The sequence below is a fragment of the Octopus bimaculoides genome, chromosome 4 (genome assembly GCF_046866305.1).
Source record: "Octopus bimaculoides isolate indiv1 chromosome 4, ASM4686630v1, whole genome shotgun sequence".
Lineage (NCBI taxonomy): Eukaryota > Metazoa > Mollusca > Cephalopoda > Octopoda > Octopodidae > Octopus > Octopus bimaculoides.
In genome coordinates, this window is record NC_142931.1 from 146,586,570 (window position 1) to 146,613,169 (window position 26,600).

Sequence of the window (26,600 nt, forward strand, 5' to 3'; positions counted from 1 at the left end):
TGGGGAACAACATTGTTGCTTTGTATACATTCTCATGCAACATACACATCATCATCATTTAACGTCCGTTTTCCATGCTGGCATGGGTTGGACGGTTCGAGTGGGGTCTTGGAAGCCAGAAGGCTGCACCAGGCCCTAATCTGATCTGGCAGTGTTTCTACAGCTGGGTGCCCTTTCTAACGCCAACCACTCCGAGAGTGTAGTGGGTGTTTTTTATGTGCCACCGGCACAGGAGCCAGAGGAGCTGGCACTGACCATGATCGGATGGTACTTTTTACGTACCACCGGCACGGAAGCCAGTCAAAATGGCACTGGCATCGGCCACGTTCGGATGGTGCTTTTTACATTCTACCGGCACAGAGGTCACAACTACAATTTCCATTTTATGTTGATGTACTTGACTCAATAGGTCTCCTCAAGCACGGCAAAGGGTCTCCGAGAGATGTGTGTATATGTGCCTGCATATATTTGTGTACACACACACACTTATACACTCATACGCATGCATCTACTCTTCTTTGAACCATTCACCATATTTATGCAACAAACCACCTCCTTGTTTAGAATTGAAAAGAAACTAAATTGTTACCCCCCCCCCCCGCCTCCCACCTGCCATTAAATATTATGTTTCCCATCACTCCCTTCCATGACCATCCATAAGTTTCCTCGAGAGTCCTACATGGGTACACTTTGTAAATCTGTTGGTGAATGAAAATTAGGAGCAAAATATAGTCCTTCAACCCATGTTAAAAAGCAAAAATGATTTATTTTACCCACACCAACAGGAGAGGTGCATATAAAATAAACGATAAGTATATATATATATATATATATATATATATATATATATATATATATATATATAAATTGCAGTTGTTAACTTTATTGACAGACTGTCAGTATAATTATATTTAATTTTTGTTATTTGTTATTTTGCAGCTTGGAAAATGGATGGTATCGTAGCTGGTCGTAAGCTATTGGAAGCCTCTTTACCAAAAGAAGACACTATCGGCATCATATCTGGTGGTTTAGTTGGAGGGCTAGCTGCCATGTTGATCCTGGTCTTTCTCTTTGCTCTCTGCAATACATGTAAGGAGAGGTAAGTAGAGGGCCAGGGACTTGGTCCCTGGGTTCCTGCTTCTCGTACTCACATGTGGGCATGGACATACTGACATACAGACACATACTTGGACATAAACGTATACACACATATATATATGAGCATAGACAATAGATACACACAGACATAAACATACATACATACAGACATATGCATGCACACACACACACAGACATGCATGCACACATACATGGGTATATGCACACACACTCTGCTGCTTATTGTAAATCTTTCGCTATTGTCTCTCAAAGACTCTTTGATTTCCTCCAAAGAGACAAAGATCATCATCATCACCACCACCACCCCTCTCCTACACACCTTTCAATGTCTGATGCCCTCTTACTCTCTCCCATTTACTCCTACCACCACCCACTTGTATCAGTTATTGTCCGTCCATCCATCAGACTTTATTCAACAACCTTCCACAACTACACCAGCATCACCATGTCGTTGTTCTTCTTATTATTATCATCATCATCATCATCATCATCATCATCACCATCATCATCATCATCACCATCATCATCAATATCCTATCTGCCATCAGTATTGTGACGTGGGATACAGAATCAATAATTTTTAGGAAAAAATAACTTTGTTTTTTTTCCCTGACTTTTATAATTTTTAATCTTTACAACATAACAGCCTTTTGTGCTTTATATAAAAGAAAATGTTAAATGCTGTATGGAGATTGCTTTGTTACGTTTATTATTGTGTTGTCATGGGTTCAATCTCACTGCATTGCACCTTGCCTGGGGGTCCTCTGTAATCTTGGGCATGAGATTGGCTCTTGGCAACTGTATGGAAGCTCATTATATCACAGTATCAACCAAACATTCAGATTCTGCTGTTATACACCACTGGTCACAATGCGCTTCTTGTTCTCACTTCATTGTACCATTCTTTTCCCTTTTGACCCAAATTGGTTAACTAAATTGTCTCCCCATTGTCGTGGAGGCCTTCCAAGTGGCCTTTTCCACTCTCTCAGATACCACTCAGCAACTGCACAGGTCCACCTGTTGTCTGTGGATCTTGTGACGTGTCTGGCCCTGCCTTGTGCCTATAGTAGGAAGGATCATTATTAAGGCAGCGAGCTGGCAGAATCGTTAGTACGCAGGGCAAAATGCTTGACAGCATTTCTTCTGTCCTTACGTTCTGAGTTCAAATGCTACCAAAATCGACTCTGCCTTTCATCCTTGAGAACTGAGATTGATGTAACTGACTGGCCCCCTCCCCCTCCCCCTCCCCGTCTCCCAATTCCTGGTTATTGATGCTTACATTACTTTCATAGCAACATCTGCAACCATCATTGTCATGTCTTGTATCAGCACTGACCTCATCAACCACCACCACCTGCTAGAAACAGCAGCCAGACATCCTCAAGGCAGACTCTTCTGTCTTAATAAAAAAACAAAAATTTGCATTATATGATGTGGTTGTAGCCACAATATGTCTGGATATGAGAATTAGTCCCATCTAGAATATTTTTGATCAGCCCTGACCTGGGGCTAAATGACAACGAGGGACACATTAAGTAATGTAGTCTTTGATATACAGTATAATAGGAGTTGGTCATGGCTGGAATACCTTTGAGCGTAGGTCTACTTTACTGGACCTGACCTGAGGCTAAACAAACCACATCATCATCATCTTGCAGTTATTTCATTTTTATTAATGAATGCCGGAGACAAATTGATTTTTATTTTTCTGTGATTCATCAGAAAACTGTTGAAGAGATTGGTTCTACTCTCTCTCTCTCTCTCTCTCTCTCTCTCTCTCTCTCTCTCTCTTTCTCTCTTTCTCTCTCTCTCTCTCTCTCTCTCTCTCTCTCTCTCTCTCAATACACTGCTTTTTGTATTCTGTAAAACCTGGTAGAAATAACAGCCAAATCGCCCTTAAGTTATATCCTTCTCTCTAATGTTTGTTAAAACGATACTCTGCCTGGAAAAATAAGAGATGGGATGGTCATGGCTGGACTGCCTTTGATCATAGGCCTCCTTGATCAGGTTCGCCTAGAATTAAACAAGAACCACTATTGTTGACCACACTCCTCTCTGTCTGTCTTTAGAAGATCCTTCTCCTTAGACAAATGTACTGTAATCTCCCCCCCCCTTACAAGGCTTGTTGGCCAAATTTGGGAAGTTTGGTGAGGGTCTGTTTCTAATGTAGACAGCCCTGGCACACAAGGTGGATTTATCCCACAATACTTTTTATGTCTTAAAACAGTTGTTTTTGTTACTTTTTATCTTCCTCCTCCCCCTATTCCTCTCTCCCTACCACAAGGTCAACCCTGATTCAGCACACCTACAATCAATATTGTGACCAACCATTCTTTGGTTCAGACACTCCTATCTTGGACTACATTGTCTAATGCGCTCTCTTTTTGTTTTTGTTTGGGGTGGGGGTTTAAGAGAGGAATTTGGTTGTTTTTTCTAGCAAATTGAACATTCTCACAGAAGCACCTCTGCTCACTTGAAACGGCATGTTATGGTCATCTGGTTTTCTCTTTCATGTGTGTGTGTCTAGCTGTAAGAACCAAGCCCAAACTGACCTCTCCTATGCTGGTGCCATGTAAAAAGCACTCAACCACCACTCTGCAGGGTGGTTGGTGCTCGGAAGGGTATCCAGCCGTAAAAACCATGCCCAGTAGCCTGGTGTAGTCTTCTGCCTGGACGGCTCCTGTCTAACCGCCCAACCCATGCCAGCGTGGGAAGTGGATGGACGTTAAACAATGACGATGAATACTTTATATCTGCTTGCCATGGATTGGACAAAGTTTTATTGAAGCAATTATTATGTGGCTGTATACCTGGATACTCTTCCCATCACCTACCCTTACCTGTTTTTTTCCATTCAGGTATTTATTATTCCACTGGCCTTCACAAGTGCAGATCTACAGGACAAGGAATAGACGCAGGGAACCTAGTCATGACTGCACAGTTAGGCTCAGACAGTGTCCTGTGAGGATGTGCTGACTGTAAATGTATGTCACACACATAACAGGCTTCCATACAGTTTCCACCTACAAATTTCACTCCAAAGTATTGGTCAGCTTGAGGCTATTCACACCACCATACCTGCCCTTAATAGGCACAGACGTGACTGTGTGGTTAGAAGTTTGCTTCCCAACCACATGGTTCCGGGTTCAGCCCCATTGCATGGCACCTTGGGCAAGTGTCTTCTATTATAGCCTCAAGCTAAGCAAAGTCTTGACAGTGGATTTGGTTGATGGAAACTGGAAGAAACCTGTTGTGTGTGTGTGTATGCTTGTCCCCCACCACTGCTTGACAGCTAGTGTTGGTTTGTTTACATCCCCATAACTTAGCAGTTCAGCAAAAAGGACTGATAGAATAAGTACCAGACTTAAGAAGATAAGAATGTTCTGCGGGTTCGATTTGTTTGACTAAGATCTAAAAGGTGGTGCTCCAGCATGGCCACACTCCAATGACCAAAACATATAAAAGGTGTATATATAGGCTCAGGGATGGCCATGTGGTAATAAGCTTGCTTCTCAGGAGGATGTTCCATAAGAATATGAAGGGGAATGTTTTGAGATGGGGGGAAGACATGGCTGTAGTGAGTGATGGTGGGAGAAAACAGAGCAGCTGAGAGCGGGGGGGGGGGGGGGGGGGTAGTAGATATTTTAGAGCATGCGGATAGACACGCAAGAGAGAGTGGGTGGTGGTCATGGGTAGAGGGATGGTTGGGTATGTTGAAAAGCTGGGTTGTACGAGTGCTTTGACAGGGGACAGGTTGTGTGTGTGTGTGTGTGTGTGTGTGTGACTGGAGGCTCGGAGGCTGGGTCATAGAGGACAGCCTGTATGGATGACCACAATTTTACTTAGCTCAACGTGTTTTCTCAAGTCCAGCAAATTGATAAGGGACAGCTCAGGCCCTTATCTTCTCTGTGAAGCTCAACATCCAAAAATTGTTTCTCACCACCACCATCCCACATCTTCTTGGGTCTGCTCCTTCCACAGGTTCCCTTCCATAGCAAGAGATCAGCACTTCTTCATGCAGTCGTCCTCATCCATACCAGTGCAGTCTTCTCTCTTGCACACAACATCTGATGCCTCGTATTCCCAGTTTTTCTCTTAAATCATTTACACTCTGCACGCTTGTACAGACACACACTCATGCACACACACACACACACATCTTCCTGATCTGCCATTCGTTCATTTATTCACTTTTTTTTTTTTTCCATGCTTCAGCAAAAAAGAGCAAAGTAAAACTGGGACACTCCCTAAAATGATGACCGATAGCACCCACAGAGATGTTGTTCAGGTAAGGGTACCTCCTTCATTTTTCCTCCCCTATTTTGTGCAGAGCTAAAAATATTTATCACTGATGGGGATACATACACACAGGAGTGGCTGTGTGGTAAGAAGCTTGCTTCCCAACTATATAGTTCTGGGTTCAGTCCCATTGCATGGCATCTTGGGCAAGTGTCTTCTACTATAGCCTTGGGTCATCCAAAACTGTGAATAGATTTGGTAAACGGAAATGGAAAGAAGCCAGTTGCATATATATGTGTGTGTGTGTGTCTGTGTTTGTCCCTCCACCATTGCTTGACAAAGTCGTTAACGTTTCGAGCCTATGCTCTTCCACAGAAAGAAACAAGGAGGCAAAAAAAATGTGTGTAGTGGTTAGCGATCTATCATGCACACACACACACACACGTGTGTGTGTGTGTGTTAGATCCCAAAACTCCATTGTTATGGTCATTTTGATTAAGCCCAGTCTTTTAGCAGTGTTGTTTTCTCAAGTGGATTTGGTTAACAGAAACTGAAAGAAGTCCATCACACACACATATATATCATACGTCCCTTTTCCATGCTGGCATGGTTTGGAGAGTTTGACAAGAGCAGATGAGCCAGAGGGCTCTGCCAGGTTCTGTATCTGCTTTGGCATAATTTCTACAGCTGGATGCCCTTCCTAATGCCAACCACTTAACAGAGTCTGCTGCCTGTCTTTTTACGTGGCACCACCTCCAATGAGGGCACCAAGTATCTGCAAGAGGAAGTCCCTTCAACGTAGTGGGGTATAGAATAGAGAAAGAAACTATAATGGAGGCAGAGGATCAGATATCTTGCTGAAGAGGTGAATACATGGCTTGCCCACCTGGGACGAGAGAGACAAAGAAATAAAGAAGTCCAGGTACAGCATGAATATGAGACAGAATAGGAAGTGGACCGAGTGAAAATAGTGTGGCAATTGATTAGAGAAAGGGAACGAGTTGGACAGAGAGGTTATCAGTCCAGTGGAGAGGGAAATGAAGAAAATAGAAGATAAGTTGTGGGGGAAAGCTTGAGAGAGCCTCAATTCTTCAGAAATGGATGGGTCTTTTGAAGCCCAGCATAGCACCATCTTGATTCCTTGTCATCTTCTCTGAGAGACTCAATATCTTTAGCTCAGACATGTGTGTGTTACTGTCTCCTTGTCTTGACTTCATGTGGTAGATGTAAACAAGTGTCCCTGTCATACAAGTGATGTCTTTCATTTCTAAACATCCAGGAAGCTGTGCTCAGCTACAGAGAAATATTACCATATTTGGAAGAAACGGGGTGAGAGGAAGGGCATCAAGCCATAGAAAATATGCTTCAACAAATTCCATCCGACTCGTGCAAGCATGGAAAAGTAGACATTAAATGGTGCCGATGGTTCTAACTGTTTAACCACCAGGGTGTAAGAAAGCTTCATTGAGTAAATGAAAAAAAAAAAGTTTTTTCTCAAAGATGCTGCAAGGGAGATAACTTTGGCTGGACTGTTTCCCATAATGTTTAGATCAATGCTTCTCAAACTGGCAAATTCCAGTCCGTCTTCACAGAACTTTAGTGAAATTTTTTTTACTACGCCGTACTTCGTTAATGAGAAAACAAAATAAAAGCCATGCGGGTGGGGAGGTGAGTGTGAAAATTAGGAGTGAGGGGACTGAGAGGCAGGTATGCAAGATTACATTTAACCAACATCTGACATCTCTTAACATATTGACTTGTCTTTCCTTCCATGAGTGACGGCATGGCTAATCACTTGCTTCTGAAAACCGCCCAGGCGCAGCAGAAGTGGTTAACTTACTGTTGCTGTAACGATGAAAAAAGGCCGACCAAAACATCTCATGAAACGTATTTCAGCCCTGACTATTTTCCCATCTTCATACAGCTGTCCATGTGTCTACGACTACCTTGTATTATAATGCTCTTATCATGTGAGCGCATGGCAGCAGCTCCCTTGTTAGCTTGTGGTTGTTGTTGTTGGGATTGATTTTTGATGTTGTTGTTGTTGTATTTCAGTCCATTATTGAATCTGATCACTTAGCTGTTGATTTTGAAACTGGAATCATTCCATTATCAAATGGTATTGCACCTACCAAAAGTTGGACATCAGATCTGGCCATGTTCACGTGAGTTTCAGCCTTTTCTATTACTCTGTTACTCTATATTTTATGCATACACACACACACACACGCATGCATACACATACTCACACATACATAAATACACACACACACACCCACACCTTTGCACATATATGGCTGTGTGGTTGAGATGTTCTCTCAACCATATGGTATCGGGTTCAGTCCCACCACAGGTCACTTAGGCCAGTGTCTCTTTGCTACAGCTCTGAGCCAACCAATACCTTGCGGGGGGAATTTGGTTGATGGAAAATGGGGGGGGGGGGGTATTTCTATTAGCTTTGCTAATGATGATGATATTGCTGGTGTTTTTGCCTAGCCCTAAGTTGGACTTGATCAAGCAGATCTGTGATCAAAAGCCATCCAGGCATGACCAACTCCTCTCTTTATGTAGCCATGGTCATCTTTTGAAGATGTTTTGGGAGTAGTCTTGAGAGAAATCAGCATAATTTAATGTCCATTTTCCATGCTGGCATGGGTTGGACAGTTCAACTAGAGCTGGCAAGGCTGGAGGGCTGCCCCAGGTTCCAGTCATCTGGTCTAGCATGCTTTCTATGGCTGGATGTCCTTACTAATGCCAACCACTTTACAGATTGTACTGGGTGCTTTTCATGTGGCCCGAGCACAGGTGCCTTCCATGTGACACCAGTACAGGGGTCAGCTAATTTAAGCAGCTTTCTCTCTCTCTCTCTTTCTGATGATAATGATGATGTTTGAATGTTGAAGTGTCTGATGAAGTTAGGGACTATTCTTGTCCGTTTTCCAGCCACCCCTGTTTTACTTACTGTACCTACCCTGTCTACCTAACCCTACCCCCACCTTAAACTACCCACCACACTTCCATGTCACTTCCCCTCGGTAGTTAGAACAAGGTGGGGAGGGGATGGGGGAGTGAGGCTGGCAGTTTTGTTGATAAGCAGCCGTAACAGAATATTGACTGCAGAGGAGGAAGGCTGGAAGGTCAGAGGTCACTATCCATCAGACGGTTTCATCATTAACAAGGACCAGACATGAGCAAGAGGACGCACAGACAGATTTTTTATTTTTTATTTTTTTTTAAATTGTCTAAATATCTAAAGTGACAAAGAGGTAGAATGTGTCTAGGGGAAAGGGTGTTCCTCTCAGACATGACTTCCTGTCACCCCCACATATGTTTCACAACTTCAGTTTCCATGACAATGGTTTCTGTTGTTAAGTAACCCAAAGTTGACTTTAATTGGAAAACTGTCAGCAAGTTTGTGTGTGGCTCTGTATGAATGTGTGTGTTATTGTATATGTGTAAGTATGTCTGGGGATTGTACTGTTTTTGTTCTCCTGTTTTTTTTTTTTTTGTTTTTTTTTCAGTTCTTAAAATGTATGTGAAGGAAACATCTTGTAACCCTTCCCCGCATGCACACACACACACACACACACACACACACAAATCCCCTGTTATTGCCAGTGAATAACCACCTAAGTAAAGAAACTTATAACATAAAGTTTAGCAGGGGGCAAGGGTGAGATGGTGATGGGGGGACGTGGGGAGGGGGTTATTTTTCAGTTTGTAAAAAACCCTTTGAAATTCTATCTGTGTCCCTACATCAAAGGAAACCTTCATTCAGTCGTTCTGGTTTTCCATCCAGGCCAGAAAACATGAAAGCTGTCCGCTTTTTTGGGCAATTAATAATCTCAACAGAAAGCTGTCACTCTTCGCATGGATTTGGATTTGTTGCTTTGTTGGTGTTTGTTTCACTGTTAACAACTGAAAAACGAAATTTTAAAAAGAATACACAACAACAATAATAATAGTAATGTTTGTTTATTCATCCAATATTTATCATCATCATCATCATTCCATCTATCTTTTTAACCCATTTATTTATCTGTCTGTCTCTTTAATCATCCATCTCTCTCTCTCTCTCTACCTATGTATCTGTCTGTCTACATATCTGTCTGTCTGTCTGTATCTATCTATATGTCTGTCTGTCTGTCTGTCTATATATCTATCTGTCTATCTCTCTGTATATATTTGTCTGTCTATCTATCTATATATCTGTCTGTCTGTCTATATATTTGTCTGTCTGTATGTCTTTCTATTTGTCTACCTATCTCTCTATATCTCATTGTTGAGCTATCTATCTAACTAAATTAAAAATTAGTCTTAAAAGTATAATTTTCATGCTTAGAGAAAAGAAATTCCTATTATTTGTAGACCAGGGACAATTCCAAACATGTTTTAATCTATTAAATTCCATTAGTATAGTGTAATCTAACCAGGCCGACCTGATCAGCTGGCATAAATTTTTACAGATAGGAAAAAGTAGTTACAAATACCATTTGGTGAGTATAATTTACATAATTAAAAATAAAATTTGGGAGGTGTACTTGCCAGGCAGGTGATTCGATCAAAGATTTGTCAGTTGAAAGTAAAACAATTACAATTTGAAAGATGCTTATTAACCATTTCAATAATGCACACTTTAACTTCATTTAAATATTTAAAAGCATCTGTGCTGGCACCATATTAGAAATTACCTGTGCTGGTGCCACATAAAAAGCAGCCAGTCCATTCTGTTAAGTGGTTGGCATTAGGAAGGGTATCCAACTGTAGAAACCATGCCAAAACAGGAATTGGAGCCTGTTGCAGCCTTTGGCTTGCCAGCTTCTGTCAAACCATCCAACCCATGCCAGCATGGAAAACGGACGGTAAATGATGATGATGATGATGATGTCAAAATTTTAGTCCTACCACCTAACCTGGTCCCTGATATGGTTCCACTGATCTAAGAGAACTGAAGTGAATATAAAGCTTGAATTTACTTGGATGAGTTGACTTTCTCTTGGACTGGACAACGACCATAAAGTTGAAGGAATTAAAAGAATCTTTTTTTTTAACCTTATTTAATCGTTTTGTCTAGAAAAGAAAAGGTTTCTGTTTCATTGGCCTTCATTGACCATCCAAGGTGGATGAAAGTAGGGTGTTCTTGATCAATGTGGTTGATGAACTGGATAACTGTAATGTTGATGAGCTTCCAAAGGTTCTTAACCATATCAAGGAATTGAAGGATTGAACCTGTGCCCACCAAGTTCTAAAACAGAACCATAAACATACTCTTACAAGTCTAGTCCACCTCTTGCTGAAAATCTTACCATGTATTTCGTGCAAATCTTCGTATGCTAAGCTAGATAGATATCATCATCAACATCATCATTTTACATCTCTTTTCCCATGCTAGCATGGGTTGGACTACTCTCACAATCTCTCGCCATCCATCATGTAGCACAGTGGTTCACAAACTTTCTAAGGCTGCTGCCCCCTTGGTTCTTAGGTCACATTCCTAGTACTCCCACCCCACCACCACTCACCATCACAGACAAAAACCATTTTCTGCAGCAAATTCAAAACAGTATTTCACAAATAAACCTTAACCTAATTAACCCTTTATTTTATTTGTTTTGTTTTTGTTTCGTTTTTTTTTTTGGGGGGGGGGGGGTTGCATCCATTGCCATGTTTTGGTCACCCCATTTTACTTCAACACCTCCCCCCCCCCGGATCTTTCCACCGCCCACTTTGCAAACCACTGATGTAGCATACACAGCAACAGAGAAACACCAACTGGCTCTGTTGTGTGCGTCATGTTTGGACCTGGTTTTACAGATGGCTGTCCTTCCTTGTCGTTGGTAACCCATTTCAGAACTCTACAGAGAAAGTGCTGCCACTCCATTGATTATGACAACAAATGTTAGCCTGCTCATGGAATTAGAGTGCAGGTGGTTGAGTACTCCACAGACACATGTACCCTTAATGTAGTTCTTGGGAAGATTCAGCTGGACACAGAATGAGACATGGTTGACCTTTTGAATTACTGGTACAACTCATTTTTGCCAGCTGAGTGGACCAGAGCAACATGGAATAAAGTGTCTTGCTCTCAAGGACACAATGCACCTCCAGGAATTGAACTCACAACCTTATGATCGTGAGCCAACCACTCTAACCACTAAGCCACACACCTTCACAAGAGGAAGAGGTGGGGTTCATCAAGTAAATACCAGTAATATATTGTTGTCTGTGCCTTTTTGCTTTTTCTTGTTGTGCAACAAATTGTGTTATTAATATCTACATTATTTACATTTGACAGATATTTGTCTTCATCTTGTTTGTTGCTAACACATTTCGGCTGATATACCCTCCAGCCTTCATCAGGTGTCTTGGGGAAATTTTGAACCTGGGTTCTCATTCCGAAGGTATTATTCGATATTATTATTATTATTATTATTATTATTAAGGTCACTGCCTGGAGTCGAAATCGGAATCTCGGGGTTAGTAGCCCACTCTCTTAACCACTACGCCATATGCCTGTGGGCAACTATGGAGTGAATTGTTAGGGCTTACAAATCTAATATTTTCCTATCCTTCCTTAACACCGGTTCTCATATGCTGTTTATATTGGTCTGCTTAGGAGGTTGTGTCCTAGCATATGTGCTGCTTCTTTTAGTTTCTTTAAGAAAAAAATACCTTAGGAATGAGAACCCAGGTTTGAAATTTCCCCAAGACACCTGATGAAGTCTGGAGGGTATATCAGCTGAAACGTTATGTTAACAACAAACAAGATAAGGTCAAATATCCGTCAAGTGTAAATAATTACATAATTCGTCATCTCTGTATTAATGTTTTTTTTTTCTCTTCAACAGCAGACCTAGTTCCATGGATGGTTCTGTGCTACCAAATGGTCGTCAATTGCCGTCTCCCCCTGGTCCATCCACCAGTCACCCATTACCTGATGTCACTATGGTCAACCAGTCACCCAATGTACTCCCGAATGGTAACCGCAAGAGCTGCCACTTGCCTGCTTGTAATTCAGCCAGTGAGGACGGGGTGAACAAGGACCCAGACCCTTACAACCACATTGGACAGCCAGGGACCGGAACTGGTGGCAAGAACACCAGTTGCAACAACAACAACAACAACAATGATGTGCGGAGACGCGAGGAGCAGGAAGGAGGCGAAGAGGAAGGGGAGAATACGTATGACACGGCGTATGACCGTGTGGGGACAGCATCATCCTCATCAGTTGTGGTGAAGAAAAGTGGCTGCATCACGTTGACCCAGGCTGACTTTGAGAACTACGGCAGTGAGCAGTTGTACGCCTCTGTTGATGGTGATGAAGACGATGATGATGATGATGCAGACAATACTTATGCATCGCTAAGGCTCGGCAAGAAGCGACCAGCAGCGCCCCCACTGGCTCTGGCCCTCACTCCGACAGATGCGACATTCCGTGACATCTCCTATAGTATTGTACCCGGCGACGACGACACGGACGACCCGTACTCCAAGATCCCGGGAGACCTTGTACTGGCAAGACCCGATATAGAGGACCCTTACTCCAGTGTGGACGGCAGACCGACGGACGGCTGCTGTGGTGCGGCAGGGCCAGTATTACTGCCGATAGCCGCAGCAACAGGAGCGTCGGCCAACATAGCAGTCCCCGAGACCACGTCACCCCTATCTCCCGATGACCTGCCAGGTCATATTGTCGAGGACGACTACGCTACAGTGAACAAGTTGCCAAGAAGCCCGAACAATATCGCTGTAACCCTAGATGTACCCCCTGATATACTGATGGCACCACCACCAGAACCACCGCGGGCCTACAAGGAGGAGGACTTCCTCAACCGTGACAACCCGCCACCAGATCATGTGGATGCTGCTCCAGCTGGAGCTGGTCCCATCCTTTTACCAGAGCCTGTTGCTCAGCCACGTAAGTAAATGTTCCTTATACTACAACAACACCAACACCACCCTATTCGCCCCCTACACTACGACCTATGCTTCTATCAGGTTATCAGATAATTTTGTTCATCTCTTTTTTTTTCTTGAAGACAAGCACATCCACCCAACAAAGCCAACATCCAGAGACTAGTTTCAGGTTAGTTGCCCTTCATCAGTCTGGAGTAGTTTGACCTTGCTAGCTGTCAGTGCTAAATCACTGTTGGAAACTTATATAGAATTTCAGGTGTAATAAATTCACTGATCTACAAAGTTAGAATTATTGCATTTCTAAATCTCTCATAGTTATGCAGTAGAAGCACAAACTAAAATTAAAACAATTTCATCAAAATTTTATGTTAATTTACATTCCAAACTTCAGCTTAAAAACGACAAAGTTATTTTGAGAAATTCTTCCTTAGTTTATAAATTAACCAAAGCAAGACAGCATATTTCAAAAGAAATATGGTAACAAAAGAGTTGATCTCACCACTGACCACTAGATTTAATCCATTGTCCAAATTAGCATTATCAGCTGTCAGCCTTCACTACTTGTAGAAAAGACCATTCTTCTACAAACAACTGTACCTGATCTTTGGCCTAACTTCTAACTTAATGTCCTTATTCAAATCTATCTTTAAAATTCCTCTCTTTGATTTTCATCTTTGTTAGGTCTGCAAATGTAAAAAGAAATGAAAGTTTTCTCTGTATGCATCTAGAGATCTGTCTGTTCAATTTTGTTACTCATTGACCTTTTGAAAGTTTGAAGGATACAGAAATTGAATGGCCAAACGTTGAAGACTACTTCTGTGCTGCTTCCTACTGTAAGAGGCCATGTGTTGGGGTTTTGTCATTCTTCATCCTCTCCCTGACCATTTCAGAAGTGCTGCAAACTGGGCACAGCTGTTTTGATTTTGATAATGAGGATGATTTGGCCAGTTGTTGGACATCCCAACTGGTTTTGGCAACAGCACTTTTTGGCACCAGAGGCAAACACACACACACACACACACACGTGCATGCACATATGCAAAAACGGAAAGAGAGAGGCGGGGGCGGGACATTAAAATTTCTTAATTGAACTTGATTGACATAAACCCTTTCCCTCTCCTCAAACACATGAAAGAGAATCAGAACCACCAATAAACTTCTATTCTTTTAAACCCTAGCCTCCTGTCCTGCTCCCACACACACACACACATGCACTATTTGCCATAACCCTCACCTCCACCCTAGTATTTCTTTTCCTCTCTTGTTTACTTCAGCTAAAGCAGAATACCCTTACACCAAAGTGACAGCCAGGGAGTCACTATCCAGCATAAATGCCCGACAGAGATTGCTAAACATGTACGAAACTGTTCCGGAAACGGAGAATACCTACGCTACTGTGAGTACAAACCGTTTGTGTTTATAAAGAGTGAATTTAAGGGAGTGAACACAGTGAATTTGATAGAGATTAAAGGTGCAGGCAAGCTTATGTGTTTAAGTAGTTCATCCGGCAACCACAGGTTCTGAAGTTGAGTCTCAGGCAAACACATACGCGCGTGCATGCATGCATGCATGCAAAAATAGTGAGGGAGACAGAAATTTCAAATTAATTAATTTATTAAATGTTCACCTTGAGCAAATCTCTTCTCCCATATGAGCCTTGGATAAAAACTGCATAAAAACCCATCATGCATTTATAGATTTATCTTTTATTTGTTTCAGTCGTTTGACTGCGACCATGCTAGGGCACTGCCCTGAACGTTTTTTTTTTTTTTTTTACTAAATCAAATTGATCCTAGAACTCGTTTTATCGAAGCCTATCGATCACTTTTGCCGAACTGCTAAGTTATGTGGACATAAACAAACCACTACTGGTTGTCAAACAGTGGAGGGAGACAAACACAAACAGACACACATCTATCTATCTATATTTATATATATATATATATATATATATATATATATTATTATTATTATTATTTCCATTTGACGGATATTTGTCCCCATCTTGTTTGTTGTTAACACAACGTTTTGGCTGATATACCCTCCAGCCTTCATCATGTGTCTTGGGGAAATTTCGAACCTGGGCTCTCATTCCTAAGGTATTTTTCAATGTTGTTATTGATGTTGTTCAGGTCACTGCCTGGAATCAAACTCGGAATCTTGGGGATAGTAGCCCGTGCTCTTAACCACTACGTCATATTCCCTATTCCCGTGGGCATATGTAAATAATGGACATAATTCCTCATCTCTTAAATATAGAACTGTAACATATATATATACATACATATATATATATATATATATATATATATATATATATATATATATATATATATATATACACACACACACCAGGTTTCTTTCAGTTTTTGGCTACCAGATGCATTGGTCAGCCAGAGGCTATGGAAGATAGCCCAAGGTGCCACGCAGTGGGACTGAACCCGGAACCATGTAGTTGAGAAGCAAGCATCTTACCACACAGCCACACCTGTGCATGAAAGTATGCTGCCGTAAGTTCCGTCTGACCCATGCAAGCGTTGAAAAGGCAACATTAAAATATAGATGAACATTGCAAAGGCAGGGGAGACGACTCAAAGTATCAAACTTAATTGTGTGAAAAATGTAACGCACCATTAGAAATCGGTTAATGTTGCAGGAGGGGGAGGGTTCGTCTGGCCATGGCTTCTGCTAGTTTTATGGTACGGGTTGTCAGCCTACTCAGAAGAAATCGATTTTGTTTTCATTTTCATATTTGGGTTGAAAGATTCTTGATGTGGACTCGTGTGGTTGAAATAGATTTTGTTGTATCTCAGGAGGGTCATTATGCCAACAATAAATACTTGCACTGGTTCTATTTTGCTTCTTTATTATTTATCAGTTGGTTAATTACTTAACAAATTAACTAATTGATTGTTTGATTAATTGTTCAGTTAATCAATCAATCAGATTTGTCAGTCCTTTTTGTTGCCATTGGTGACCTCATCAACAACATACTTTCTCTTCTCCAGGCTTGCTTTAGGTTCGTTCCTTCATTTGTAGGTTCTGTAGTTACATAAGTTGTATGGATGTGAATGAAAATGCTTGTGAGCTTATTGCCAAATTGTTATTATTTGGTCCAGTTTAATTATCTAAATTGTCTCTTTCTCTCTCTCTCTCTCTCTCTCTCTCGACCTAGGTTGATGGTGGTTCAGGGGATGGTGTCGTCGTGCGTCGGACAAACCGTTCCGAGAGCATCCCAAAACGAAATAGCCAAATTAGCGAAACATATGCTGAAATTGGAGCAACAGGTAAGAACTGTAGAAGTTATATACTTTCATAATAATACACCAGGGTCTTGTGGGGGCTGGTCCTTAGCAAAGTGACCAGTCAGGAATTGGGACAACTCTACATCATCATCATTTAATGTCCACTCTCCATGCTGGCATGAGTTGGATGGTTTGACTGGAGCTGATAAACCAGAGAGCTGCACCAGGCCCCAGTCTGACTTGGCTTGGTTTCTACAGCTGGATGCCCTTCCTAATGCCAACCACTCTGCATAAATAATTAATACACATGGGCCCAAGAGCAGCAAAATAAAGAGGTGAGGACCAGAACAGTTATATGTAAATAATTAAGCACTTTGGCCCAACAGCAACCGTCTGTTCTGATCTTCAGTGAAAAGCTAAGGACTGACTTGAGCATCATCATTGTCGTCATCATTTAATGCTTGTTTTCCATGCTGGTATGTGTTGGACAGTATGATGAGCTGGCAAGTCAGAGGACTGCGATATACAAAAAAAAAAAAAAGCACATGAGCCTTACAATAACCATTCCATTCTGGTTGTGAGCAAGATATGTAGATAAGGAACAAGGAAGTTCTATGTAGATAACAAAACACAGGCTTTACGGCAAGAATTGGGTTCTGGTCCTCAGCAGGGTAAATAGCTAAAAACTGGGGCAGATTTTAAGCTGCCATTTCTAGCATATCAAGTAACTACATAGAGCACTGATACACTTGTCCCCTACAAAGTCTAACTTCATTTGTTACAGAATTTTAAAAATATTGGGTCATTCCATAAATAATGCGGTTTTTTCAATTGCATTAAAAGTCAGAGGGGGACAGGATAAACCACCTGCAAGTCTTAGGTTCAAATCTCACCACAAGCAGTTTAGTAGTGTATATTATCATGTAGACAAGACCACTTCTTGCACGACTCTTTGTCTTTTCGTTATTGGTTGAATCAATTCCTTGTTTTCGTTTTCTGTTTCAGGTTTACATGCGGAATCTGCACCTGTTCCACCATCACTCGATTCCTTACGAACTGTAACCAAACAGAATCCCCATGGCAACGACTTCCGTCGGTCAGGGGGTGACTTTCTACAGGCGGCTGCTGAGTTGCCACACGAGTACGATGTGGTGAGCAAACGTCGTACGTTCCCCATAGACTTCTCACAAGCACACTATGATGTTCCGTCGTCATCACCATCCACACAAACCATGTCATCTTCATCTCAGAAAGGTCTTGCTAACCATAATGATTCCCACCAGCTGCCTCCACCCTCCTTAGGAGGTGGACACAAACCAAGAAGCCCCTTGGGTGGATTTTCAATTGCATCCTTGTCGGTTGCGACATCATCAGGGGCGGGGGCAGGAGGAGCGGGGAAGTCGCAAGAGGCCGCCTCGGGCTCCTGTGACTTGCCCTCGTCAAGCAAGAGGGACACACCCGATTCCTCAGCAAGGAACTCATCCACAATATCCCCACGTACCGACCCCGATTACCAGAGTCTGAGAGACGGCACCGGCAGTGAGAACGACAGCGAGTACGATCCCAACTACGAGACGGTGGAGGACGCGCAGCGCAAGGCGGCTGCACTGCGCCAAAGTAAGGCACAGCGACGCCACTTCTATGAGGAAGTGGATGCTGCACAGCTGCCGAAACCTTCGAGCCCGTCACCACCGTCGTCTGGCTGTGCCAGTGCAACAACAACACCAGCTGCACAGGTTGCAGCAATGACGAGGGCGACGGCTGCAGACGCTCGCGAGCGTGTACTGCGCCAACACACGTACGAGGACGTGCGAGAGGTGAGAAGACAACACAGAGCAATGCGCTGGAGCCAAGAGAAGTAAAAAAAAAAAAAAAAAAAAAAATACAAAATGTAAAACAATAATAATAATTTTTTAAAAAAATAGTACATCAGCAGCAGCAGCAACAGAAGAACCACTGGAGGAACAAGCCCCAGGGTGGAGAGGAAAATAAAGCATCATTGAAGCAGTTGGCCGAGAGTAACTAAAGAGTAACCAAGTATTGAGTACTCCACAGCAACTGTTGTAATGAACTTGCTCATTTATGTCTTTGTTGGGTTACTATTTTTTTTTCTTTTTTTTTTTTTTTTTTTTCTTTTCCTTCTTACTGTTGTTGTTGAGGTGAGAGGCTGAAACCAGACTGGATGACCATCATCGTTACCGTCATCATCATGTTCAGATGAAGGTTAATGAGAGAATGAAAGTGGGGAGAGGACCTCAGGTGGTCAATGCGAAAGCACCTGGGAGGGGAAAGGCGGGGCTTGAGTAATCTATGTGGTAGAAAGGCCCTCCTTCAATATAACGCTGAAGATGGACAGTGCCCTTAACACTAGACTCTTTCACCATCTCCACCACTGCCCACCACTTATTTGATTTTGTTGTTGTTGTTGTTGTGGTTCTAGCAGTTGGTTGGCTGAGGTAAATTTCAAGAGAACACCTCCCAGCTTCCAGCTGTTCTCTTCATTTTTTTTTTAATTATCAGAAACCAGTATTATTGAATATTATTGATTATTATTGTGAGAAGCAGGCAGAACCATTGGCGTATCGGGCAAAATGCTTAGCAACACTTCTTGTGACTCGTCGTGAGTTCAAATTCTGCCGAGGCTGACTCTGCCGTTCATCCTTTCAACATTGGTAAAATGAGAACCAGTCATGTACTGGGGGTCAATGTAATCGACTGCCCCACTTCCCCCCAACATTTCAAGCCTTGTGCCTGTAGTAGAAAGGATCATTATTATTATTAAGCAGGCAGCATCATTGTGTCCGATGAATGCTTAGCAGCATTTCTTTCAGTCCATGATGTTCTGAGTTCAAATGCTAGTGAGGTCAGTTTTGCCTTTTGTCCTTTAGAGATCAGTGTAATCAACTAACCCCCACCCACCCCAAAATTGCTGGCCTTGGGCCTCAATCAGGAGGTGTTATTGTTAAGGAAGTGAGCTGGCAGAAGAATCTATAAAGAGCAACATCAGAAAAAGTTTCTCATGGTATTTGTTCCGCTTGTTTACATTGTGAGTTCAAATCCCACAGAGGTCAACTTTGCCTTTCATCTTTTTGGTGGGGTCAATAAAAATGAAGTGCCAGTTAAGTATTTGATCATCGACTGACCCCACCGATCCCTTTGAAATTGCTGACTTTGTTCCTGGAAGGGAGACAAATACGATGGGGGTCAGAGCAGAGAGTTGAGATCAACCCCTCGTTAAGCGAAACATTCTAATTGATTTCAGTTCCAAATTATAATCATTTTGCTTTCACCACCATTGCCACTTTGGTAGAAGCATGAACATCACACATCCTCATACTTGTCTCTGCTATTTAATCTGAGGTTTTGTGTCTGTAACAAGTTGTTTATGGAACTCCCAAGTCAGCTCCGAATGAGCTCTGGGCACAAGGGCTGTCAGTTGAAAAACTCCATACAGGCCTGCAGATTCTAAGGAGCTGCCAATGCCAGAGATGAAGACAATTCTGCAGATTCCAGCAACCAGTGGTTTTATTGTATGGGATGCAGTGTGATACTCTTTCCACTCTCATATACTGTCCAGTCTGTTTCTGTAACACCTGTATATTCTGGAGGTGGTCACTGAAAAGGAGGGCAAGGTGGACTTAGCCTGAATCCAACAGTTGCTGCTGTACTTCTCCACTTGTCGGTAGCAGTGTGAATCCCATCGTAATCTTTGTGGGACTCTGTATAAAAGGTTATTAGTGTGTGTGTGTGTGGTCACGTACTACTGCAACAATTGTTTTGTATCCTTGGTTAAGTCACTCCACTCTACTTAACTGCAACTGTCAAGAAGAGAACCAAAAAAAAACTGTTGTAAAAAGTTATTTTTCTTTCAAAAAGCTTTCTATGTATTCACAATATCTTGCTGTTGTTGTTGTTTTCTTTTATATTCCATTATTTAACTTCATAACTTCATATTTATTTTATACAATATATTCCAGGGGTTTATTTGTTTGACAGGTCATTTCATCTGAAAATAGTTGAAACTGAACCAGTTACATTGGGTTAGAGTCATGTTAGTCATTCAAAACACACAGGTACCATTGTTCATTATTATTTTGAAGTAGTATCAATCTTTGGTGTCCATCTACCTGCTTACTGGTATTTATCTTGTGCTGGAACAAGTTGTGTAACTTGGTCACTGACATTCTTAACCATTTGACCATGTATCCTATAACCTGATCATTGATATTCTGGTCAGCAAGAACATCTGCCACTTGATCACCAAGGCCCAGTTATATGTCTATGGCTTAATTGCTGATACCTTAATCTGCTGGACCGAATTATACATCTGCCATTTAGTTCTTTAATACTCTGTTCCGAAAGACCAAGCTGTCCATCCGTGACAGCCACACTGAGAATCTATTCTGCTGGACCTCATCACCAATTCTCCATTCCACTGGACCTGGTCATCAACACTCTGCTCCACTGAACTAAGTCATAGATGTACAACATAAGCCTTGATAACCTAATCATATAAAAATAACTCATTGATTCAAAGTCAATACAAGTGCCTGTGCCTTCTGAGGACTCCCATGACTCTATCACATTTACGCTTTTTTTTTTTTGCTTTTTTTGGCTTTTTTTTGTTGCCTTTTTCTTATTTAAACTGTACTATGTGGTGAATGGAGTACAACTGTGGAGGTGTACGATTATCAAAGAGATAGGGGTCAGCCTAACTCTTGGAGAAGGGATCACTTTTAAAATTTTTTTTTTCTATTTTTTCTTCTGTTGATGTTTTTAATGTGTATTTTCTTCAGTTTTCATTCTTCACTCTCCAAGTGTATGTGTGTGTGTGTGTGTGTATCAGTCCAATACTGACCACCTCTTATGTGTGTGTGTGTGTGTGTGTGTGTGTGTGGTGAGAGTCCTCCAGCAGGGACTCACAGCTGTGATTGCCAGAGTTTCTGATTCTCTGACAGCGATTCTCCCCACCCACTAAAAAGTATTTGTGATATTGACACCAGGTTGCCTAAATTTCTGTGACCTTTGACCTTGCCACCAAACATTCAGTGCCATCATTAATAGCAACTTATCGTTCCAATCTATCCATGACATTAACATTTTTAGGGGCTCCTGAACAAAGCAAAAAATTAAATACATTATTATCAATGTGGCAAGTTGGCAGAATTGTTGGCTGGAACCCTTCACATTCTGAGTTCAAGCACAGCCAAAGTCAACTTGACCAGTCATCCTCTTGGGGCTGATAAAATAAAGCACCAGTCAAGTACCAGGGTCGATGTAATCAACTAACATCCACCCCCACCCACACCAAAATTGCTGGCCTTGTGCCAAAATTTGAAACCTTTATCAAAGGGCCAATCTGGCTGAATCAATAGTGCCCTCCCGCCACCCCAGGCAAAATGCTTAAATAGCATTTCTTTAAATTCTGAGGTCAACCTTGACCTTCATCCTTTCAAGGGTCAATAAAATAAAGTCCCAGACAAGTACTGAGATTAATCCTCCTCCCCCAGATTTTTGGCCTTGAACCATTTGACCATTGAACAAAATGCCTTGCAGTATTTGTTCCATTCTTCAGGTTCTGCATTCCAACTCTACCAATGTCAACTTTGATTTCTACCCTTAGGGGTCAATTAATTAGAGTACCATTCAAGTACAAACATCGATTCAACTACCCCCTCCCCATTTCTAACCCTAACTCCCTGAATTAGAAACTAATGGCAGTGGGTTGACCAAATTGTTAGAACCAAATGCCTTCTGGCATTTGGTTTGGACCCTTTATAATCTGAGTTCAAATCCCATCAAAGTTCACTTTGCCTTTTACCTTTCCAGGGTTGATAAAATGAAGTAGCAATCAAGTATAAGGGTCAATGTAATTGTACCTTGCCCCCAAATTTATGGCCTTAAGTCTTTGTACAAAAATTGCTATTAGGAAGGTGATTGGCAATATGGTATTGGTCAATTGTGGCTGTCTACCTTTATTTCATTTCCCAGGTAGAGTCGTATCAATCTGCTATTATTCCTAAAGGGATTTCACCCTCCAAAAACATTACAATTTCATTATTTTTAATAATCTCTATCTTCGTGTAAGCTCTCAGTAAATCCATAGAATGCATCGAGCTTTATTCCTAATCTTTTTTTTTTTTTTTCCTTCAAGGGCATAGAGGACGAAGGGCAGTGTCCATGACCCCTTTTTGGCCTGAAGGCCTGCAATAGAGTGTGCCTTGCTAAAGGCAAACAAGGGGTCAGCTCCTTTCAAACCATGCCACAAACATTCCACTTAAATTGGTAAAATACTGGAGGAAGGAGGAGCAGATTGGTAGAAATCAGTAGAGCATCAGACAGAACGTATTTGTGGTACTCACTTAAGGCTCTTTATGTTCCGAGTTCAAATCCTGTTGCTGGGTTTGATAAAGTACTAGCCAAGTATGTGGGTCAGTTTAACCGACCGAGCCTTCCTCCAAAATATCTGGTCGTGTGCCCCTGTAAGGGAAAACAAAGAACAGTTTAGTGGAGAAAGAAAAGAACAAGACTACATTGTGTTTCTTGTTGTTCTGAATGTTGACACAAAACAGTATTAGATCTAATCCCTTGAGACAAATGCATCACTTGCCATTTTCAGATTCTCAGCATTGTCTCTCTCTCTCTCTCTCTTCCTCCAATATATTTTATCATCATCACTGGGTTTGAACTGCTAGTTTTGATGTTTTTAATTTTTATCAGCCACATCACTCCTGACTTTAGGATGATTTTAGTGAGTGTGGGGTGTGTATGAGAAGATATTGCACCTGAAGGTGGCAGGTTGTTACACCAGTTTGAGTGTGGGGAATAATGACCCCAAAAAGATGAGATCAGGAGGTTGTAGATTCTTTACTAAGAAACGAAGTCATCGTACTTGTAAATAAAGATGGAATTAAGCATGGTGTGGTGTCAATGCCTTTCTCAGCTTCATTAGAAATATCATTGGAAGCAAACCTGTTCTGAAGGAACTGAGAGCATTCCACAGAGTTAGCTTGCTGGTAATCTGCTTCCCTTCCACAACTTGAATGTCATAATTTTTTTTTTTTTTTCCTTCAGCAATAAAATTGAGTTTCTTTGTTCGTGTCAGGAAATCTATAATTATTACATTAGTATTGGGTTTTTATTTTGACAAGGAGGGCTGAGTGACCTTTGTCGAGGAGAACTATGTAAGTGAAAAGACTTGGAGTGATCAATGCTCCACTAACTTATTACTAACCTATGGTGCCTGTCAATATTCATATTAAACCAGTGACTCATGTACCCCAACTCAAGACTCCTTGGGTTCATGCCCTGCTCTAAGCAAGACACTAAATAACTGCTACCATCTTATGTTTTGTAATAAACAATCGTCTCCCTCTAAAAATTGCTGGCCTTGTACTGAAATAAGAAACGAGAAATGATGACAATTATTGTGGTTGTTACTAGGGTGAGGGTTTGGCAGAATCCTTTACACATCAGAAAAAAATGCCTTTGCTCTCTTTCATTTGACACTTTAAATTCTTAGAATCAATTTTGCCTTTTATCTCTCTGAGGTCAATAAAATAGACTATGCTCATCCCTTCAAAATACTGTTGGCCTTGTGTCTAACCCCAAATTAAAAACCATTGTAATTCTAGTAATTTTTATAGATTATTTTTTTTCATAACTGAGTACAATACCCAGTGATCTGAGTTCAAATCCTAGCATGACTGTCTTTCTCATACTTCTAGGCTTAACATCTCATTATCATTATAATAATAAAAATACCTTACAATGTCAAGGTACTTCCCTCTTCAACCCGATTTCAAATCCTACCAATGACATTTTCAACTGTCATTTCCCTAATCTCTTGTAATACCACTTGATTAAAATAAGTATTTTTTTTTTTTTTCACTTCAAAAGATGCATAACCTTGTGCAAAGATTATGAAGGATTATAACAAAAACCATGTGGGGCAGATCAATTTCAACTTAGCTTTCTAATATCTATTTCTGAGATTGATCATTTAGGTAGTTTTCTTTTTAACTTTAATTCTAGCATTTAAACCAGCCGTATATTCAACCCATTCTACTTGTTTTATGTCCCGACTGTCCAGATCTGACCTTTCACACCTCTACAATGTCATTGAAATGTTTAAATAACAAGATGGTGCATGGTTAATTCCAAACAATGGTGAATAAATAAGCCTTGCATTTGGGAGAGTAATCTGAATGCCAAAGGGTTAATGGTTTGGTCTGGAAGAAGAATCTATACCAATGGCTTTTAACAGACCCTTCAAGACTGACAAGACCAGTGCTCTTCGTGTTCCTCTTCAACAGTTCCAAGTTGACAGTTGGACGATATAAAGATACAAATTAAACAAACATTTAGTGAACAACAACAAGTCTGTCTTTAGTAGAATCAGTTGAGCAACAAACAAAATGCTTTGTGGTGCTTAGTTATATTCTGACTTGAAATTCCATAAAAGTTAACCTACCCTTTCATCATTCTGGGGTCACTAAGGACCCATCAAAATTCCAGGCACAAAACTGATCTTTTTCCGCAACCTTTGTTTCCAAAGTCTTTTCTGGATGACTGAATTTTCTGAACCGGAGTTGATCACCTTCATCAACACTCTAAATTAAACAAAATTAGACAATTATTAAATAATTAAATAAAATACAATTAGTGTAAATCAATGCAGATTAAGAGAGGTTCGGGACTGTCCGTGTTGCATCTGTATTAACATCAATTTTGTTGAAGCCGTTTCCTCTCCCAAAAGTTTATGGCCTTCTACTCCTGTTAGAAACCTCAATTGATGGTTATGAGGTTTCATTACTGAACTATAATGTATATAATCATAAGCGCCAAACTTACTAAGGGTCTTGACCCAGCACATAACTCTTACTTTCTTCGGTTTTACCTGGTTGCTGCTGAAGGTAGTTCCGTTTTCAACAATAAATAGTTGATGTCATTTGAGAAGTAATTTACATCTCATTCAGACAAGCATAAAGGAAACTAAACTAGAATAATAATGTCTGTAGACGTACCGGTTGATCAGCAGGAAATTGCAGAAGCTTCCTCTGTGATTTACGACATCAGACTCCACCAGACATCCCCTGCAATGGAAAGAATAGCAGTTCTCCTCAAACTACAACCCTGGATATGGTTTCAAAGTAAAGCTGACATTGTTACCCAGCTGGTTTCTTTGGTCCATTTTTCACAGATAAGCAGCTGGTGTTAAGAAAATTCTCCAATTTATCCCAAGAATATTCAATACAGATATTTACAAACTGTTATGGCTGACATTAATCTATCGACCCATCGCAGCCACCCTCAATAAAAACCAGCCCGAGACCACCCCTGCTTCTATAGCACAAAAGCGGTTTTAAATTCATACCTTCCATCGTAATTTTATGTCAGGACATTTAGTTAAATTATAAATACCAAGTTAACAATGAACTCCTTATTTAACACAGAGAGATCGGGGCTTCTACAGAGTTTCTGTCTCCCAACTTCACTCAGAAGGCTTTGACTGGTCCAGAGCTACAGCAGAAGACATTTTCCCCCGGGGTGCAAACTGAGCCATACATTCATGTATGGCCATGTGGTTAAGAAGTTTGTTTGACAACCACATGGCTTCAGCCTTTGTCCCTCTGGGTGGCACCTTGGGGGCCAAGTATCTTCTACTGTTGCCTCCAGCTGACCACAATCACTTGTGAATGAAACTGGTAGAAGGAAACTATGTGGAAGTTGTCATGTTTGTGTATTTGTATCTGATCACATAGTGGTTCAACAAGTAGAGAATGATAAGTACCAGAGGTGATATAATCCAGTCAAAACCCTTTAAAGCAGCTTCCCAGCAGACAGCAGTCCATAATTTTACTGATAGTATATGGATCTTTGCTGTTATATCTCCAATGTACAAAGAATAGAATTAGTGTAACATCATAATGCTTTAGGATTAACACAAAAAAATAAGCATTATCAAAATAGCAAAGACATGAGGGGCGGGGGGGAGAAACGGTTAATAAAATTTATAATAGACAAGTTTGTGTACAATTTCAGAAACCAGTCTTCTTTACTGTGTAGACTTAATGTCAT

General features: G+C 41.2%; 1 protein-coding gene and 1 long non-coding RNA gene across 2 annotated transcripts in view; one reads left to right on the top strand and one right to left on the bottom strand.

Annotated features, from left to right (window-relative positions):
* The window catches only part of LOC149136418 (uncharacterized), a 43,062-nt gene extending 22,646 nt beyond the window's left edge, over positions 1-20,416 (top strand). Inside the window, exons 2-8 of the mRNA XM_089351691.1 lie at positions 940-1,099; positions 5,335-5,407; positions 7,414-7,523; positions 12,207-13,276; positions 14,550-14,671; positions 16,451-16,562; positions 17,526-20,416. Of these exons, the coding sequence (XP_089207817.1) occupies positions 948-1,099; positions 5,335-5,407; positions 7,414-7,523; positions 12,207-13,276; positions 14,550-14,671; positions 16,451-16,562; positions 17,526-18,382 (2,496 nt within the window). The 5' untranslated portion in view covers positions 940-947 and the 3' untranslated portion in view covers positions 18,383-20,416. The remainder of the gene's footprint in view (positions 1-939; positions 1,100-5,334; positions 5,408-7,413; positions 7,524-12,206; positions 13,277-14,549; positions 14,672-16,450; positions 16,563-17,525) is intronic.
* A 940-nt stretch (positions 20,417-21,356) lies between these two features.
* Positions 21,357-26,090, bottom strand: LOC128247645 (uncharacterized). Its single transcript, XR_008264019.2, has 3 exons — positions 25,547-26,090; positions 24,994-25,132; positions 21,357-23,000 (listed from the first exon to the last, which is right to left on the bottom strand). It is a non-coding gene; the product is annotated as an uncharacterized LOC128247645 (long non-coding RNA).
* Between the last annotated feature and the right edge of the window lie 510 nt (positions 26,091-26,600).